Here is a 21393-nt window from a genome sequence, read left to right on the forward strand (position 1 = left end):
ACTCTTGGATGTAAGGTAAGCTTGGTTTACTTCATTATGGAATGAATTAGCTTTGCAATTTACTATTACCATGAATGCGATGTAGTTACTGAAGTAGATTTACAATGAATTGTGTGTTCTGATCTTCAGGATTCTGCCCAGGATTTGGCTTGGTAGTTGTCCGCGACAGTTAGAGCATGTGACCGTCAAACTTAAACACGAATTGGGGGTGACTGCAGTTATGAATTTTCAAACGGAATGGGATGTTGTGCAGAATTCGGCTGGATGTAACCGCAAACCTGAACCAATGAGACCCGAATTCATGATGGAATTGTACAAAGATGCTGACATTGTCTATGTGTGGATGCCAACTCCAGATATGAGTACAGAAGGTGAAAAATTATTCACTTTGATTAACTATTGATTAAAACATGATCATTTTTTAGTGGTGGGTTGTGGTTAGCATTAACGTTATTACAATGTAGGCAGCTCAGGTTCAATTCCACCACTGTCGGTAAGGAGCTTGTCCACTGGTTTGACCACATGGGTTTCCTCTGGGTGCCCTGGTTTTCACCCACATTCCAAAGACATAAAGGCTAGTAAGTTAATTGGTAACAAGGGTGTAACTGGGTGATGTGGGCTAATTAGGCTGAAAGGGCTGTTGCCATCTGCATTTCTAAATAAACATAAAATAACTAAATAATAACCTGCAAGATAAAAAAGAGTAACACAAAAATAAGCTCATTGAAAAACAACAACATGCATTTACATAGCCCCTTTAAAATGGTAAGTCAACCCAAGATGCACCACTAAACATACTGACACTGAATCAGCCAACAAGATATTAGGAAACATGAATAAAAGCACGAGGCATGTTTTCTAGGACCAAACTGGCTAATGTGATGGGGCATAATTTTAAAGTGACTGGAGGAAAGTACAGGGGTACTCAGAGGTACAGTTTTGACAAAAACTGTTGGATGAGTGGAATGCACTGCCAGGGGTTGTGGTAGAGGCAGATGCATTTAAGAAACTCTTAGATGGGAACATGCATGATATAGAAATGGAGGGCCATGTAGGAGGGAAGGGTTAGATTGATCTTAGAGTAGGTTAAAGGCTTAGCACAAAATAGTGGACAGCTGTGCCAGTACAGTGCTGTACTGTTCTGTGTTGTATGTTTTGAAAGTGCCTTAAAAAAGGAGATTTGGTTATAGAATCTTGATAGCTTAAGATGGAGATGGTTGTTGGGACAACCATTTCTATTGGAACAAGGACCTCAGGCCATCAATGAGCACAGAAATGTTGCACGCTTTCACTGAGATTTGCTTTATAAAACAGGAACCCTTCTCAGAAGTCTGATCGGCAATCTTAGCAACCAATGGGGCTTGAAGAAATCCAAAATCTCAGGCCGAGAACCTACAACTGTTACTGGAATGTCAAGGCAGTGTAGGGGAATCTTAATTAAAGAGGAAACTTGAGACAAAGGTGAATATTGGGGCACTTCTACTTAACCTGCCCCCAGGAAGTGTTGTAGAGGTACTTATTTCCTCTATGAAACTATCCTCACCTCCCTTTTACTTTACAGTTTCAAAGACAGGAAGCCAATCAGGGTTACCCACAGGCTGCAGGGTACATCAAGGCTGTGATTATGAAAATAACTCTCTGGCTAATCTACCTAGATGCAGTAGAATCGGTTAAAAGCACGTTTGAAATCCTTAAAATTCAGATATTTTGATGGATGCCTTTATTCTGATACTCTTCAGGCAGGGTGAAGATGCTCCCTCAGGCAGTTTACTTGCTGCATGGTTTGCTAGAGAATGGCCACACTGTGTATGTACATTGTAACGCAGGGGTAGGAAGATCGACTGCCACTGTATGTGGGTTCCTGATGTACATCACCGGATGGAGTCTAAGAAAGGTCCAATATTTTGTGACTTCCAAGCGACCTGCAGTTTACATCGATGAAGAGGCTTTGATCCATGCCAAGAATGAATTTCATCAAAAATTTGGACATATTCGTTCTTCTGTGTGTCACAATTGTTAAGAGTACAATTATACCTGGGAAGAACTACCCTTTGAAGGATACAAGTTGTTTCTTGCTTTTAAATGAATGGCTTTTTTATGTTTATTTTAGGACAGCACAACATGAACAAATAATCCCTTGCAAAAATTCAGGTAACTTTAAAATGTGCATGCTATTTAGTTCTGAAACACTTTGGTGTAGTTTTAAGAATAGATGGTGATTGCAAGCAGGCTGTGATTATTGACCTGGGATGTTGGATGGAAACTGCTTATTGATAACAAACTCCAGAATTATTATTGTTTAGTTACCTACAAATATCAAGATAACCTCTGGGCCACATATTATTCCCGGAATGAAGTCCTGCTTGATAACAAATTGTTAGGATCTTTTTTTTAATAAACTGATCCCCATTAGAAAAATGATGACGTCAACGCAAGCCTGAGAGGTCAGTGTCGGGCATTTTCACGCCTTACAAGGCATGGAACAAAAGACTGTGTGGTGCGCCACTCCTCACACAGACATTTGGCAGTATTGTTCTTTATTTAATGAGGTTGAGTTGTGAGTTCAACACTCAACCCAGCTTGGATTGAGAGCAAGACATTGGTTGTGCTACCAGGATGCTGCTTAGTTTAAGAAACAAACATAACAGAAGACAACATAGATTAATTATCCATGATACCAGATGCTTAGGAGTTAAGACTCTAAAACATATGATCTATTTCTGCTCCTTTGACCCATCGAGTCTGCTATGCCATTCAATAGACTCCATTCTCCTGCCTTGTCCCCATAACCTTTGACATCCTGGCTAATCAAGAACATATCAACCTTCGCTATACTCAATGACTTGATCTCCACAGCCATCTTTGCAAAGAATTTCACAGATTTACCAACCATTGGCTAAAGAAATTCTTCCTCATCTCTGTTCTAAAATAACGTCCTTCTATTCCAAGACTGTGCTCTCTGGTACTAGACCCCCCCACTATAGGAAACATTCTCTCCATATTCACTATTTATGCCTTTCATTATTTGATAGGTTTCAATGAGACCCTTCTAAACTCCAGCAAGTACAGGCCCAGAGCCATCAAGCACTCTATACAATAAGCCTCAACCCAATTACTTGACAAACTTTTCTTTTTGTTATCGCTTATTCATCTCCTTACTTTTCAGATATATTTATGTCATTCATTTTAACTACTTGAGATATCATGTTCTACATTGTTACCAGCTTTCTTTTTAAAGAAAGAACTCACCAATGATAACCATTTCATCTTGTTTTCAAATTTCTCCATGGCTTTATACCCAAGTTAAAACAGCCTTATTCATGCCCTGTATTCCAGCTGCTGCTTAGATAGCAATTTTGTCAGGAATATGGGAGGAGGAATGGCTTTGTTCATCCTCTTCGCCAGAGTACAATGGGAAAAGTAGTAAATCAAATCTTTTAAACTGTGCAGCATTGTGACAATATGCTACTGCTATATCACACTAATTATACTAATTTTAATGAGAATTTCCAGATCATTGTTGATCTTGAATTCAAATATCAAGTCAAATTAAAAATCAAAATGGACTGAATCATCCTGATATGCCAAAAACAAAATAGGCTGCTCAGTGAACATTAAAACCATGGTACTTAAATATAGTGCATTAACAGCTTAGACGCAGTTCATTGAAATAAAAGTAGATTGTATTTGTTTCGACTCTTATGTATAATCAATAACTGACCATATGCAATGGAGAAGATGTGTTCATTTTCAACAACTCTTAAGTTTAGTTTTAATTTAAGTTAAAGTTAATTTGTTGCCAAAACAAACGATTCTGTTAGAACTATGAAGCCTCAAATCCGGCCCATTGAGCTACAAAGGTAGCTGGTATACGGCTGATTTTTGAACCAATTTTTGTTTCCAATTCAACCTTTAGTATGTTACCATAAGACATGGGAGCAGAATTAGGCTATTTGGCTAGAGTCTGCACTACCATTCAATCATGGTTGATTTATTAATCCTCTCAACCTCATTCTCCTGCCTTCCTCCACTTTAAATATACCCATTATTTTCCCTCAATTAAAAAATGGCATTTTTGATCTATTATGCCTGTCAATCCTTGGCTAATCAATATGACAAATTGGACTTAAGTAACTGCTTTAACCAGGGAACACAGCAAAAGGTGCATAAAAATTTGCGCAGGCATAAAAGATAGGATAATAGCTAGTTTCTTGAAAGGGGAGGGAAGTTAGGAGGTGAATTCCAGAGCACAGGATGTCAACAGATGGCGGTGTAACCAACAGTAGGGGATCAATGATAACAGGCAAGTTTCAAAGAGCCAAAGTTGATGGAGCGCCAAGAGGCAAGTTGCACAGCTGCAGGAGATACCAAAATAGAAAATGGTGTGAAATAGAATAGAAAAAGTCCAAATATTTTAAAATTTAGTACCAATCCTCGTGTTTCTCTTTATCAAGAACAAAGTAAACTCCAGGTGACAAAAAAATCAAACCTATGGACAAATCTGACAAAAAATTATCCTAGAAGTAAACATTGTTCCCTACAGCAATCAAAACAATTCCTCTCATTCTCCTTAAACGTTTTTAAAATTATGAGGGTATTTTTATTCTTTCATTGTTAAAGATCTTGAGTGACTAATATCAAGGTGCTGAAATTCCTGGCAGCTTGTAACAGCTGCACATCAGGTGCCTTCCCAAGTATCAGGTGGTGATAATCAAATGGACTATTTTGCAAGTTAGGACACAGGCAGCAATCTTTTTGGTTGAGATCATATTTACTAAAACAGAGGCAAGTTATATTACAGAACTCATTTATATTAAGACTTAGAACAGAAAGTACAAACCTACAAAATGACAGACAGTTTTCATTAGGCTTAATCACACAGACACTTCGTAATTAATGTAATACTTTTCCGCCTATAACAACCTTCATGTTTATGATTATCAATAGTGAAGTAAACTCCCAAATGAGAGAAAAATCAAATAAACCAGGGGCAAATCAGGAAAGGATCTTAGAAGTTCCACTTGATCCCTACAACAGTCAAAACAAATTTTTGACAAGTTATTACGTAATACAAGAAACTCATCTGTTACTTGTAATCAACTGACATCAGCACTTTCTATCTATTTGCAGCAAACCTATGCACGCCAAAAGAACCAGCATTTTGCTTAATCGTCTGGAATAAAAAGCTGCCAGTTAAGTTAGTTACGGTGTTATTTCTTCCTCCATGCCCTCTGACTCCTTTATGGTTTAATTCAAACCACATTATTTGCCAAGATGGGTGGGTAAAAGAATATATGGCTTTCACTGGTGTTCACGCTACAAAAATTAAAATGCAGAAATTCTTCTGCACATCTCAAACACAGGTGAATTGTTATCTTTATCAGGGCAAGCAACAGCTCAGCAACGTACTTGGGACAATGATGGTTAGTTACAGGATAGGTTATTCAGATAAGACCCCAAGTTGGTAAGGGAGACAAATTAGTCTGAAGGAATTTTTCAGTTTTAACTTTTCCATTTTTTTCCCCACACTCAAATCTCACAGCTGAAACTTCTGCCTATTCTCATATTCCTATTTTTTCTCAGCAGAAATTTCAGCTTTTGGCTAGAAAGGGATATACCATTGAAGGTGCTCACTACAATGCTGTAATTCAATCTCAGCTTCCACTAACTTGCATTCTATTGTTTTAATTGTGGAAAGAAAGAAAGAAATTTTTATTTGTAAAGTACCAGTCTAATTTGTATGCTCAAGAAATGGAACTACAATTACATAGCTGATACACGTTGAATGTTCTAGGTGATGCCAACTGAGGTTCTGTACCAGCTGGAAATGTCAATCTAAACCTTGAAACATCTGGGTTTTCTGACCTCTAGTTATTTCAAAACATTCATGGAACACACTGACTGACTACTTTTCCTCATCATTTGCTATGGACTTCAACTCATCTCTCAAAGAAAAAAAGAGCATTATGGAATCAGAGTAATTGACCACTGTTCATTTCAAAACGTGCACCTTCAAAGATCAAAATAGGTTTCAAAGGGACAGAGGCAATCCAATAGCACAGCAGCCAAGCAATCCACATACAGTTTGGGCACCCTTAGTCAAAATTTCTGTTACTGTGAATAGTTAAGTGTGTAGAAGATGGACTGATCTCCAAAAGTCAAAGTTAAAGATGAAACATTCTTTTAAGCAAGATGAGTGTATTATTTTTGTTTTGTACAATTTTAGAGTGAAAAAAAGGAAAGGAGCACCATGCAAAAATTTTGACACCCCAAAAGATTTGAGATCTCAGATAACTTTTACCAAGGTCTCAGACATTAATTAGCTTGTTCACAGTCATCATTAGGAAAGACCAGGTGATGCAAATTTCAGACCTTTATAAATACCCTGACTCTTTAAACCTTGTCCCAACAATCTGCAGCCATGGGCTCCTCCAAGCAGCTGCCTAGCACTCTGAAAATTAAAATAAATGATGCCCACAAGGCTATAAGAAGATAGCAAAGCGTTTTCAGGTAGCCGTTTTCTCAGTTCGTAATGTAATTAAGAAATGGGAGTTAACAGGAATGGTGGAGGTCAAGTTGAGGTCTGGAAGACCAAGAAAACATTCCAAGAGAAATGCTCGTAGGATTGCTAGAAAGGCAAATTAATACCCCTGTTTGACTGCAAAAGACCTTCAGGAAGATTTAACAGACTCTGGAGTGGTGGTGCACTTTTCTACTGTGCAGTCACACCTGCACAAATATGACCTTCAGGGAAGAGTCATCAAAAGAAAACCTTCCTGCATTCTCACCACAAAATTCAGCATCAGAAGTTTGCAAAAGAACATCTAAACAAGCCTGATGCATTTTGGAAACAAGTCCTGTGGATTGATGAAGTTAAAATAGAACTTTTTGGCCGCAATGAGCAAAGAAATGATTGGAGAAGAAGGGGTGCAGAATTTCATGAAAAGAACTCCTCTCCAACTATTAAGCATGGGGGTGGATCGATCATGTTTTGGGCTTGTGTTGCAGCCAATGGCATGGGGAACATTTCATGGGTAGAGGGAAGAATGAATTCAATTCCAGCAAATTCTGGAAGCAAACATAACACCATCAGTAAAAAAGCTGAAAATGAGAAGAGGATGGCTTCTACAACAGGATAATGATCCTAAACACACCTCAAGATCCACAATGTACTACCTCAAGAGGCGCAAGCTGAAGGTTTTGCCATGGCCCTCACAGTCGCCTGACCTAAACATCATCGAAAATCTGTGGATAGACCTCTAGAGAGCAGTACATGCCAGATGACCCAAGAATCTCACAGAACTAGAAGCCTTTTGCAAGGAAGAATGGGCGAAAATCCCCCAAACAAGAAATTAAAGACTGTTATTAGCTGGCTACATAAAGTGTATACAAGCTGTGATACTTGCCAAAGGGGGTGTTACTAAGTACTGACCAAACTTTTGTTTCGGGCCCTTTTCCTTTTTTGTTATTTTGAAACTGTAAAAGATAGAAATGTGTCATCTGCCAACACAGATGCCCTGTGCAGGAAAGCACAGAGTCGACTGTACTTCCTCAGAAGGCTGGCGTCATTCAATGTTTGTAGTGAGATGTTGAAGATGTTCTATTGGTCAGTTGTGGAGAGCGCCCTCTTCTTTGTGGTGGCGTGCTGGGGAGGCAGCATTAAGAAGAGGGACGCCTCACGTCTTAATAAGCTGGTAAGGAAGGCGGGCTCTGTCATGGGCACAGAACTGGAGAGTATGACATCGGTGGCAGAGCGGAGGGTGCTGAGTAGGCTACAGTCAATCATGGAAAACCCTCTGCACAGCACCATCCAGAGACAGAGAAGCAGCTTCAGCGGCAGGTTGCTGTCAATGCAATGCTCCTCAGACAGGATGAAGAGATCATTACTCCCCAACGCCATTCGGCTCTACAATTCAACCACCAGGGGCAAGACATGTTAAAGTGCCAGGGTTAGGACTGAGCTTAAGTTACCACTCAATGCACTTTAGTAAACTATTTAAGAACTTTTTAAAAGCTATTTACTAATGTTTTTTGGGAGGGTGATTTTAGATGCATATCATATTTATACTGAGTTAAATACTGTATGTAATTAGTTTTGCTACAATAAGTGTATGGGACACTGAAAAAATGTTGAATTTCCCCTTGGGGATGAATAAAGTATCTGTCTATCTATCTTTAACTTTGCCTTTTGGAAATCAGGTCATCTTTTACTCACTTAGCTATTCACAGAAACAGAAATTTTAAACAGGGGTGTCCAAACTTTTGCATGACACTGTATACTCAGGGTAGAAAACAGAATCTTCTCTTTAGGACCTCTACATAAAAGTTATAAAGGCTGTTGATAACCATGTAAATGATTGCCAGACCCAAGGATCGATAGTTATTTTATTTAAGCTGGCTAAAATAAGCAACAATCTACTGAAATGAATACAGCTTAAGGTAAATTATATCATACTGCTGCCCTAACTTGGTCATGCAACAGTTACAATAAATTTTAGCGGCTGTGAATGCAAGTCTACCCCTGAAACGACCACGTTATCTATACTGACAATTCAGTGTAGTGTTGAGGGGAAGGATGCACTGTCAGAAGTACTAACTTTTTAATGAGTTTCTAAACTCAGGCTGGGCCTTTGTTTTGGGATGAAGTAAGAGGACCCCACATCACGATGAGAGTGATCAACTCTCATTCGAGTTCTGGTTAACATTTATCTTTTAATACGATCTAAAGAGATTTCCTACTTATTTACCTCATTGTTTTAATTAACCAATGGCTCTCAAACTATAACAGCTTGTTTTGGGAGTAATTAAAACTATTTAAATTAAAAAAAAACTTAACATTTTAGGGAACATCAAAGCAATTTACAGGCAATGAATTACCTGAAAATGATAATGTTGTAAGCAGTTTACACAGCTACTCCCAAAAACAACGTAACAATGAACTCTTGATTTGCTTTGGTGTTTGAGTATTAGTAACCAGTACAGTATGATGACATACACCACCGAGCTTCCGACGTGGAGGAGTGTGTTCCCATCTGAGCCAATACATGACCTGCAAAGGTGGATGACCAAAGGTTTCAACAATGGAACAGGGAAATTTTAGATATTAGTGTTTACTGCAAAATGTTTTACTTAGCTTCAAGGAAGCTATCATCACGATTTCAAATGGGTCAGTCTCAACACAAGCACAACATTAGTAAATTTTGGCAACGGATTGGGGAAAAGATTTTAATCTAAAAATCTCATTTGCTTGACAATTCAGTACATAATCTTTGATCATGCTTGAAAAAAGCAGGATATCTTCAAGTAAAATTGAATTAAAAATTAAGCTTCAAATATTTTAAGATACATTTACATGGCTTACAATTTATAAAAAGTTCAATATAAATAACATGCAAAACAAAATGTTCTATCAGTTGATAAAATTCTAGGTAAGAGAATGCTCAGGTCCTGATGATGATTTATAAACAAAAAGAGCTGCTGTAACAAGGTGGCTAGATTGGTATTGTAGTTAAAAGGTATTGATATTTACTCCAAAAATCGTTGCATATAAGTCTGAATCACCCCAGGAAAATGAGGCATTGGAACACCAGCTGGAACACCTTCAACTGTACGAACTATGCAAGGCAATTGGCAATAGAAACTGTCCTTCAGAGTAGAATATACTTTTGAATAAAGTTATGTCGTCTTCCTAAAGCCTTTTAAAATTGGATAGATGTTTTCAAATGCTTCATAGATTTCCGCACGAACTTTGGCACCTTCAAAATAAAAAAATGCATGCTTTAATTATTAAAAGAACTGAGTTCAAGAGATGGAAATTATGTTATGGCTTTATTAAACTCTAGTTAAGCCACATCCAATAATCTCTGAGCCACTATTGTTAGGTAGGAGGTACAGAAACAACTGCCAAACTGAGTAACAGCTTCTGTGAGACTAATGAATACCTTGCCATCATTGAGGTCTCATCACTAGGAGAGCAAGCTGCTTACTGTATTATTTACCTGTGATATATACTTCACATGTAGTTTGAATTATATTTTATTAAATTATTTATGGTAATATTCTGTTTTATGTGCTGTGTGTGATATCTTCAATGTAGAAGCACCATGTTCTGGAGGAATGTTGATTCATTTGGTTGTATGTATGCAAAGTGAGATAACAATAAACTTGAACTGAAGTACTGCATTCATTTCTGGTCACTGCTTTGTAAGAAAGACGTGGAGGCTTTGGAGAAGGTACCAGGCATTCTCTGAGAACAGACCTGATGGGCCAAATGGCCTGATTCTGCTCCATATCTTATGCTTAAGAGGGCCTGTACTACAAGGAGAGGTTAGACAAACACGAGTTGTTTTCTCTGCAGTGGCAGAGGCTGAGGGGAAATGATAACAGTTTGTAAGATAAGGGGCATAGACAAGAGAGTCAGTATTCCAACCCCCGCCCCCCAGAATCAAACATCTATAACATATTTTGTCTAAAACATTAAACAAATGAGATGGGGTAAGTTAAAAGGGGATGTGTGGGCTAAGTTTTTTTTTTACAGAGTGGTGGGAGGCTAGAATGCACTGCCAGCAGTTATAGAAGGCAAATAGGATAGAGATGCTTAAGAGGACTATGTTTTGGCATAAGGGATTAGTTTAGTTAGGCATTTAATTAGTTCAGCACAATATCATGAGCTGAAGAGCCTGTTCCTGCGCTAACCTGTTTTATGTTCTAAAGCCATATTCCTTGATATTCAAAATTATCAATTCCTATTTTAAATACATATGGCCACCTTGCCTCTACACTTCCAAACTGAAAAAAGAGATTGCAGAATGAATCCTAATCTTTCCTGGGAGATGAAAAGTGGGTAGAGCGCTATACGTGGAAAATGTTCAGAAGACACAAGCTATAGTGAAAGACAAATAAAGTAATAGAGTGGCATTTGTATTCAAGAACAATATCAAGTTGGTAGATAGGATGGAGAAGTAACTTTTAACTGAGCTGACCTTGCCAAGTGATAAGTCATTAGGAAACATAGCCAAAGCAGAATATTTGCTGTTGTTACAATGAGATAGCAATATTATTGCTCATTTTAAAAAATTTCACATGATTGTTACATGGTATGATCTTGGTATGTACCTTTGAACAATATTGTTTCAGTCAGGGAGCATCCTGGGATTTGGACAGTCAACAATTTGAGCTGAGCCACTTAATCTGGAGTTAGCATTTATTTAACATACTAAAAGCAGGGAAGTTGTACAATGACACATTCTAAAGAAAGTCTTAATTGGATCACTGCAGTTAATGGATTAAGTTAGAAATTAATATTACAAATTATAATTATACATAATAATTGTATTACACCCCTTTTTTTGGTTAATTGGGATGAATTATTATCCCAATCCATTATTGTTTGGACTTGTCCTTCCAGAGAGCTAGATTACATCAGTGTCAGAGAAATGCTTTGACAGGCAAACATTATGAACAAAGCAGATGAGCTTAGAACATGGATCAGTACTTGGAGCTATGATGTTGTGGCCATTACACAGACTCGGATGGCTCAGGGGCAGAAATGGCTATTTAGCGTGCCAGGCTTTAGATGTTTCAGAAAGGTCAGGGAGGGAGGCAAATGAGGTTGGGGTGTGGCACTGAAGATCAGAGATAGTATCACGGCTGCAGTAAAGGAGGAAGTCCTAGAGGGGTTGTCTACGGACTGTCTGTGGGTGGAAGTTAGAAACAGGAAGGGGTCAATAACTCTACTGGGTGTTTTTTATAGACCACCCAATAGTAACAGTGACATTGAGGAGCAGATAGATGGATAGAAAGGTGTAATAATAACAGGGTTGTCATGGTGAGAGATTTTAATTTCCCAAATATTGATTGGCATCTCCCTAGAGCAAGGGGTTTGGATGGGGTGGAATCTGTTAGGTGTGTTCAGGAAGGTTTCCTGACACAATACGTAGATAAGCCTACATGAGGAGAGGCTGTACTTGATCTGGTATTGGGAAATGAAGCTGGTCAGGTGTCAGGTCTCTCAGTGGGAGAACATTTTGGAGATAGTGATCACAATTCTATCTCCTTTACCATAGCATCAGACAGGGATAGGAACAGACATGTTAAGAAAGTGTTTAATTGGAGTAAGGGTAATATGAGGCTATCAGGCAGAAACTTGGAAGCATAAATCGGGAACAGATGTTCTCAGGGAAATATACGGCAAAAATCTGGCAAATGTTCAGGAGATATTTGTGTGGAGTTCTGCATAGGTACGTTCCAATGAGACAGGAAAAGGATGGTAGGATACAGGAACCATGGTATACAAAGGCTGTTGAAAATCTAGTCAAGAAGAAAAGAAAAGCTTACAAAAATTTCAAAAAACTAGGTAATGATAGAGATCCAGAAAATTATAAGGCTCTTAGGAAGGAGCTTAAGAATAAAATTAGGAGAGCCAGAAGGGGCCACGAGAAGGCCTTAGCGAGCAGGATTAAAGAAAACCCCAAAGCATTCTAAAAGTATGTGAAGAGCAAGAGGATAAGATGTGAGATGATAGGACCAATCAAGTGTGACAATGGAAAAGTGTATATGGAACCGGAGGAGATAGTTGAGGTACTTAATAAGTATTCTGCTTCAGTATTCACTATGGAAAAGGATCTTAGCGATTGTAGAGATGACTTACAGTGGATTGGAAATCTTGAGCACATAGACATTAAGAAAGAGGTTGTGCTGGAGCTTTTGTAAAGCATCTAGTTGGATAAGTCTCTGGGACTGGATGAGATGTACCCCAGGCTACTGTGGAAGGTGAGGGAAGAGATTGCTGAGCCTATGGCAATGATCTGTACATCATCAATGGGGTCAGGGGAGGTTCCAGAGGATTGGAGGGTTGCAGGTGTTATTCCCTTATTCAAGAAAGGGAGTAGAGATAGGCCAGGAAATTATAGACCAGTGAGTCTTATTTCAGTGGTTGGTAAGTTGATGGAGAAGATCCTGAGAGGTAAGACTTATGAACATTTGAAGAGGCATAATATGTTCAGGAATAGTCAGCATGGCTTTGTCAAAGGTAGGGCATGCCTACAAGCCTGATTGAATTTCTTGAGAATGTGACTAAACACCTTGATGAAAGTAGAGCAGTAGATGTAGTGTATATGGATTTCAGCAAGGCATTTGAAAAGATACCTCATGCACGTCTTATTGAGAACGTAAGGAGGCATGGGATCCAAAGTGACCTTGCTTTGTGGATCCAGAATTGACTTGCCCACAGAAGGCAAAGAGTGGCTGTAGAGGTCTTATTCCGCATGGAGGTCGGTGACCTCAGGGATTTGTCGTGGGACCCCTTCTCTTCGTGATGTTTATAAATGAACTGGATGAGGAAATGGAGGGATGGGTTAGTAAATTTGCTGATGACACAAAGGTTGGAGGTGTTGTGGATAGTGTAGAGGGCTGTCAGAGGTTACAGCAAGACATCGATAGGATGCAAAACTGGGCTGAAAGTGGCAGATGGAGTTCAACCCAGATAAGTGTGAGATGGTTCATTTTGGTAGGTCAAATATGATGGCAGAATAAGTATTAATCGTAAGACTCCTGGCAGTGTGGAGGATCAGAGGGATCTTGGGGTCCGAGTCCAAGTCCATAGGACACTCAAAGCTGCTGCGCAGGTTGACTCTGTGGTTAAGAAGATTTATGGTGCATTGGCCTTCATTAACCCTGGGATTGAGTTCAAGAGCTGAGAGGTAACGTTACAACCATATAGGACCCTGGTCAGACCCCACTTGGAGTACTGTGCTCAGTTCTGGACACCTCACTACAGAAGGATGTGGAAACTATAGAAAGGGTGCAGAGGAGATTTACAAGGATGTTGCCTGGATTGGGGAGCATGCCTTACAAAAAGGTTGAGTGAACTTGGCCTTTTCTCCTTGGAGCGGCAAAGGATGAGAGGTGACCTGATAGAGGCGTATAAGATGACGAGAGGCATTGATTGTGTGGAAAACAACGCAGAGAGTGGTGAGTGCGTGGAATGGGCTGTTGGCGATGGTGGTGGAGGCAAATGCAATAGGGTCTTTTAAGAGACTCCTGGACAGGTACATGGAGTTTAGAAAAATAGAGGGCCATGGGTAACCCTAGGTAATTTCTAAAATAAGTGCATGTTCGGCACAGCATTGTGGGCCGAAGGGCCTGTATTGTGCTGAAGTTTTTCTATGTTTCTATAAACTAAGAACTTGAAGATCTGTAGTAAAGCGCCACCAAGTGGATTTCTGCTGTTAAAGGACTGAACTGTAAATGGAAAGGAGATATACCTTCAGGGAAAAAATGCTTTAAGCTATATATTATCATCAAGGCAAAGGAAGGGATGGATCTGGAATATTCTTTTGAATCCTGAAAACAGTATGAAAGGATAAAGTTCAAGCTTGTTAATCATAAAATCTTAACTTATTATCAGGAATTTCTTCTTTGCATGGAGGAGCAGATGCCTAGAAAAAACAGGCAATAAAAATCAGGTGCCAGATGCCAATATAAAGGGCAACTGTAAATATGAGAACCAGCCAAATTATAAAGTGATGCAACTTACCCGTCAATACAACTTTTCCTGACACAAATATTAGTAATACAATTCTTGGCTTGATCATACGGTAGATCAATCCAGGAAACAGCTCTGGTTCATAACTGCAAAAATAAGAAACAAAGTTTGATACTTAACCTTTTGAACCTATTGCATTATATAACTCGGCAAAACTGTGCTTAATATATATGCCACACACACAAAATGCTGCCGCCTGCTGGGTTCCTCCAGCATTTGTGTTTTGCTTGTTTGGGTTAATATATACACTTGCTTTTTGTTTTAATTGTAACATGCATTATGTTGCTACAGTAGTTCCATTAACAGACTAACAATCCGGAGGCCTGGACTAACAACCCAGAAACCAGAGATCAGAACCAAAATAGTCATTTGTGGAATTTAAATGAAGCTAATAACAGAATTTGCAACATGGCTTAGCAAAGGTTACTACAAAACTACTAGATTGTTTCAGAAGCCCAGTCCATCATAGGAAAAGGCTACCATTGAGCAACTGTACAAGAGGCACTGCTGCAGGAAAGCAGCATTCATCAATGAACCTCACCATTGCTTCTCATTGTTGCCATTGGGGAGGAGATACAGAAGCCTTAGGACCCACACCATCAGGTTCAGGAACAGTTATTACTCTTCAACCATCAGACTCCTGAACCAATTTGGGTAACTTCACTCACCTCAGCTCTGACCTTGATTCCACAACCTACAGATTCACTTGCAAGGACTCTACAACTCATGCTCTCAGTATTATTTATTTATTTTTTGTATTTGCACAGCTTGCTTTCTTTTGCAAATTTGCTTGTGTAGTTTCTCATTGACTCTATTGTATTTCTTTGTTTTACTGTGAAAGCTTGCAAGAAAATGAATCTCAAGGTATTATATGTTGACATACATGTACTTTGATAATAAATATAACTAAACCCCACTTGGTTCCTTCAACGGGGTAAAAACTGTTGTCCTAACCTGGTCTGGCATATATTTGACACTAGAGCCACCCCATGTGGATGACTCTTTGCTGCCCTCTGAAATAGCCTAGCAAGACACTCCGTTCTAGGCTACTTTACCATATTAATACCACTGTTCTGAAGCAATGATTCCTTAAAAAGCTGTTATAGCTGGAGGTGGTAGTGGGAATAAGTGCCCACTACCTATTAAATGCTCCCTATGGCGTGTGTCTCAAACAGCCTCTGAGTACCGTAGTCCAGCTCCTGGCCTTCATGTGTAGCTTAACTACTAAGCTGGGTGGAACCATTTCTACTCACAGGAGAAGGAATAAAGGCAGGTTACTGGCATCTTAGTACCAGTCACTTTGGGCAGCTCATCTAAAAGGAGGAAAATTCTGATCTCAACCCTCTGCTGTCCTGTGACTGTACCCACGCATGGGGAAGGCTTCAGAGGTAAACCCAGGCCTGGAGTCCCTAATGTAGTCCTATGCTGAATTCAATGCTGACTGGCAAATCCTGCAATGCTGCTAGTGCTAAACTATATCTGTCTCTGCCATTTCTTTGGATTCATGAGCTGCATGGAGAGTAGCTGCTACATGGGCAGTAGCTTGCTCTCCAAATTGTACTGTGCTGGCTTGTGTAGATAGCTGGGACATAACATTTATGGTTGATCCCAACCTCAAAAAAGCAATGAAAGAGTGAAAACAGAGATGATCTATGCGGTGATTTTGGGTCGGGTAAGGTACAGTATACCCAGCCTAGCTGACTTGGTAAAAACCTCCTCAGAAAGTACTGGAGACAGTAATTAAACTGGGGCCATCTCAAAGACTCTTCAAATTTTAGTAACTTATAGTATTCTCTGTGCATTGCATCCCTATTTTGTTTAATCCCCAGCAGACAAACAGAACACAAATGAAATGTCTTAAACAGCTGCAAATTTGTCAATCACTGCTACAGTGAAGTGGTCATGGGCAGGCATCCATCTGGACTGCTGCAGTATACCAGGTTGAAATCAGCGAATAACTTAACAGGCAATCAGTGAAGGACTGAAGTCATTTATAAGCCAGATCTTGCAAGGACAGCAGATCTTTAGAAGAAACTAAATTACACAACAGGATTCTAACAATATTACAACAGCTTCATTGTTCACATTTTACTTGAATGTCACATTTTTGCTGATTTGTATTTCAATCTGCTGGATTACTGATATAGAAAGCTGTATAGCAGGCCAAATGATAATAAATGCCCCTATTCTAAGTAATATTATTTCAACACTATGTCCATCTGAAAAGATAAGGGTGATGACCTAAAGGGCATTCTTAACGTATCTGGTCTAATCAATTGTATTTTTACATTCAACATCAGTGTCTGGTCAAAATTTTAAAAATGCATACATTCTGTAGGTGATACCCAGATAAACATTTTGAGTTTATGTTTGTTAAACATTGTAAAGTTAACACTTAATTGCATCCTCAATAATGCAGACTACAAGGAATGCATTTGAAAGTGAGCACTACATAGCATTTTAGAAGAATTAATATAATATGGAATAAGGTATAAATTCAGAATATGAATTCAGGTTTAATTACTCACTAAGATGGCGAGGGGAAAATGTGGCCAATTGTTTTCAAAATTAGTCCTGATCACTGTGCTTTTACCTTTAAAATTTGGTCACAAGGATTAGCTACTGAAATATTGAAAGAAACAGGTAGAGTCTAGATGAAAAGGAAAAAATTAATTCACCTATATGAATACATTGTAGGGAGAACCCTCTAAAGAGTATAATGTCCTCCTGAGTGCTGATACTTAGATTCTATCTATAGGTTTATGCAATGGGGTTAAAATTAAATAACCTTCTGATTTGAGACATAAATGCAACCTACTAACACCTGTATATTTTTTTCATAATTAACAAATACACAGTGACTTCAATTTCCAATAGAAACCAGCTTCGCTTTTAGATTATATATTAAACCTCTAGCCCTTTTCCTCCACTATCATTACCTGCTGAACTGCTGATGGGTGAGCACCAGGCCTTCTAGTCGAATAGGAAATTTCACGTCACAACTGCCTACCATATTCTGAATTTTAAAATCCAGAAACTTGGCTGGAAATCCCAACTTCTGTACAACTCTGGCATATTTTCTTGCTGCTAAACGTGACTGTTCTTCACTGAAACGAAACACATGGATTAACACCAATAAAGCAAATGGAGACAGATAACAACACTAATAAAACATAGGTATTGTCCAAGTTGCTGAACACTTCCAGCACTTACTGCTTTTAATTGCCAATATCAAAGTGCTGAACTGGCTATATTACATGAAAATTTCTTGTTATTTTGTATGTTTTTGATGATGTGCTGTATTTAGACTTATGGCCAAAATACTCAATTTTGGTTTCATCAGACCATAGAACTACCTTGCATTCTCCCACATGCCCTTTGCAAACTCTAGCCGAGATTTCATGTGAGGTTTTTCCCCCAACAGTGGCTTTCTCTTTGCCACTCTCCCATACAACTGCGTTGAAGCGCCCAGGCAACAATTGTATACACAGAACCTCCCCTCTCAGCCACTGAAGCTTGTAACTCCTCCAGAGTTATCACAGGTGTCTTGGTGGCTTCCCTCACTAGTTCCCTTCTTGCACAGTCACTCAGTTTTTGAGGACAGCTTGCTTTAGGCTGTGTCATGTTCTTTCCATTTTTTGATGATTGACTTAACTGTATTCCAAGGGATATTCAGTGACTTGGAAATTTTCCAGTATCCATCTCTTGAATTGGGGTTTTTAATAATCTTTTCATGGAGTTGCTTGGAGTGTTCTTTTGTCTTCATGGTGTAGTTTTTGCCAGGATATTGACTCATCAGCAGCCGGACCTTCCAGATACAGGTGTATTTTTAAAACAATCAATTGAAAGACCTTGACTGCACACAGATCTCCATTTAACTTATTATGTGACTTCTAAAATTCGCTGCACCAGTGATGATTTGGTGTGTCATATTAAGGGGAGGGAGGTGAATATTTATTTTGTGTTTTACATTTGTAATTAATTTAGATCACTTTGTAAAGATCCATTGTCACTTTGACACAAATTAGTCTTTTTCCATTGATCAGTCAAAAAAGCCAATTTAAATCCACTGTGATTCAATGCTGTAAAGCAATAAAATATGAAAATTGTTACGGGGGGGGGGAAAGAGAATGGGGTAATACTTTTTATAGGCACTGTAGGAGCAGAATTAGTCATTAGGCCCATCAAGCCTGCTCTGTTATTTCATCACGGCCGATCCATTTTCCCTCTCAGTCCCAATCTCCTGCCTTCTCCTCATATCATTTTATGCACTGACAAATCATGAATCCACCAACCTCTCCCTTAAATATACCCAGTGACCTGATCTCCACATCCACCTTTAGCAAGGAATTCCACGGTTTCACCACTCTATGGCCAAAGAAATTCCCTTTTATCTCCATTCCAGAAGGATGCCCCTCTAATTTGATGCTTTGTTCTCCGGTCTTAGATTCCCCAGTCACAAGAAACCTCCTCTCCACATCCATTCTCTCCAAGCCTTTGAACATTCAATAGGTTACAGTGTCACCCCTCACCTTTTTGAATTTGAGTGAGTAGAGGCCCAGAGCCATCAAACACTCTTCATATGACAAGCCTTTCAATACTGGAATTATTTTTGCCAAACTCCTTTGAACCCTCTTCAATGTCAGCACATCCCTTCTTAGCTAAGTGGCCCAAAACTGCTCACAATACTCAACAACTGCCTCAACAGTGCTTTATAAAGCCTCAACATTACATCCTTCCTTTTATATTCTAGTCCTCTTGAAACAAAAGCTAACATTGCATTTGTCTTCCTTATCATCAGCTCAACCTGCAAGTTAACCTTTAGGGAATCCTGCATGAAGATTCTCAAATCACTTTGCAATTTTGAATTTTCTCTCCATTTAGAAAATACTCTATCCTTTCATTTTGTTACGAACCCCGTAACTGGGTGTCTTACCAGCAAAGATAGAAGTGTCCGTTGGAGTCTGGTGATACTATTTTTAACAATATTTACTAGCAAAAATATACAAAATAATATCAATGCGAATATACAGAGAGTATACGTTAGCAATACTAACCTAAAAGTGCGGGTATAATAATAATCACTAATGATACAAGCTCTATCATTGTCTAGGGGATAATGAATTGTCAGATCGAAATATAAAGTTCAGTTCAGTTCATGCAGGCTGCGGTAGTTGTTTGTCGGTGTGTTGCAATTGTTGGAGAGAGAGAAAGAGAGAAAACGTGTGAACGGTAACAGCGATTATCTTGCCAACCTTCCTTTCTGATTTTGATCCGTCGATGCGTTGTTGTTGTGGCCATTCATGTATGACCCCTTCGTCCTTTAGCTAGACTGTGGTGGACTCGTCACCCAGGCAAGGGTGGACACACACACAAGCCCCCACTACAAAACACTGTGAGTTAAAATTTACCGAACCTTCGTTCAGTCTCCGGTCTCCCACCCTGTCTCATGGGGGTTCTGATGCTCACTAGCGTTTTTCCTGGTGGGTCTGAGGGGTGTTACCCCAGACCTCCCTTTTATCCCCACTCACGGGGTCTCAGGTGTCAATCGGGTTGGGATGATGTAACCCATCAAACCAGCCCACCCTGGTTGCCCCGAGGGGATTCAATGAATAGAACAGTACCAAGTAAACAATCCTTCTCCAAAAGACAATAGCAGTAATCAATGGTTCCATTCCTCTTTTGTTAATAGCAGACATTCCACCTTAGCTGTGCCTCTCTCTCATTAACTTTCATGAGCTGTTATCAATAGCAACTGCCCTGGCAGATTTCCTTTTGTCTCTCTTACTTCCTTGATAGCAGCATCGAAATAGTAGCGATTTGTGATTTTCCAAAAGGGGAGGGGGCATGGGCGACTCTGCCCATCAGCTGTTCATCCTTCGTAACACCGCCATCCTTCTAAGAATTTTCACCAAAGGGGAAAATTAACTAATACAGAGTCTTACAGAATTACAGAATCTAACACAATACAAAAGAGTTGTTTAACTACAGAGCAATACAGATATACATTCAACTTAGCATCTAAACAGTCAGCGATTACATTGTCACTTCCTTTAATATCTTAATATCTTGTACCTTAATAAATTCTTGTAGCAACAGATTCCAATTTAATAACCACCTATCTTCATTCCTTTTCTTAAGCAAAAGAGTTGTGATCTTAGCTTAAGCGTATATTACAAAATGTGAACCAAAACATGTGTGATTATTCTGTAGTATATTACAAAAGTTTATGCAAATGCTAATCATTTTACTTTTAAACTCAACAGTCAATCTTCCATGGTGTTGTCTTTATTATTTATATGCTGTCGAAATTCCTCAAAACCAGATCCTGTTATTTAAAGTGGCATTTTGTCAACCTTTGCCTCTTTTCCATTTAACTCTCACGTGGTTAGCTTGCTCACCAGTGTGGAATAGGCTTTCATATACTCCTTTCATAGGAGTTATTTTATCAACAGTGTTTTCCAAACTTAGCCCATTTTCTGAACTTCCACACAATTCTTTATTTTTAAGCAAGTCATTAGTTTTATCTTCAGGACCCTTCATTCTATTAGTTTTCAGTTTAACATCTGCAAGTTGTTTACCTTTAGATTCCAAAAGAAACTGTAATTGATTCACAGGCACCTTGTTAACAAGCCGTTGTTCCTTCAGCCTGGTTACTGCTTCTGAAACCAACCCAGGCTTTAAATTTTCTTTATTCAATTTAGGAACTACACTTTTCCCTTCTCCTTCAATAATAATATTCACATCACCAGCTCCCATCTCCTCACCAAGTTTTAACACACCTTCTAACGCAAACAACTGAGAATTCTCACTTCCCATTGGTACCAAGGTTAACCCTTTCTTCACTG

At 39.0% G+C, this 21393-nt stretch overlaps 2 protein-coding genes across 6 annotated transcripts in view; one reads left to right on the forward strand and one right to left on the reverse strand.

The window, feature by feature from the left end:
* Window positions 1-7493, forward strand: part of selenol (selenoprotein L) — a 50279-nt gene extending 42786 nt beyond the window's left edge. For 3 of the 4 annotated variants that reach the window (XM_059982210.1, XM_059982209.1, XM_059982212.1), the window contains 2 exons: window positions 130-371; window positions 1740-7493. In XM_059982210.1, coding sequence (XP_059838193.1) covers window positions 130-371; window positions 1740-2020 — 523 coding nt within the window. In that variant the 3' untranslated portion in view covers window positions 2021-7493. The remainder of the gene's footprint in view (window positions 1-129; window positions 372-1739) is intronic. The other variant, XM_059982211.1, reaches the window with a different exon arrangement.
* Window positions 4772-21393, reverse strand: part of LOC132400817 (TATA-box-binding protein) — a 49206-nt gene continuing 32584 nt past the window's right edge. Inside the window, exons 6-8 of one of the 2 annotated variants that reach the window (XM_059982215.1) lie at window positions 17485-17652; window positions 14537-14631; window positions 4772-9755 (exon numbers count right to left, since the gene is read on the reverse strand). In XM_059982215.1, coding sequence (XP_059838198.1) covers window positions 9676-9755; window positions 14537-14631; window positions 17485-17652 — 343 coding nt within the window. In that variant the 3' untranslated portion in view covers window positions 4772-9675. The remainder of the gene's footprint in view (window positions 9756-14536; window positions 14632-17484; window positions 17653-21393) is intronic. The other variant, XM_059982214.1, reaches the window with a different exon arrangement.

This window comes from Hypanus sabinus, chromosome 10 (genome assembly GCF_030144855.1).
Source record: "Hypanus sabinus isolate sHypSab1 chromosome 10, sHypSab1.hap1, whole genome shotgun sequence".
Taxonomy (NCBI): domain Eukaryota; kingdom Metazoa; phylum Chordata; class Chondrichthyes; order Myliobatiformes; family Dasyatidae; genus Hypanus; species Hypanus sabinus.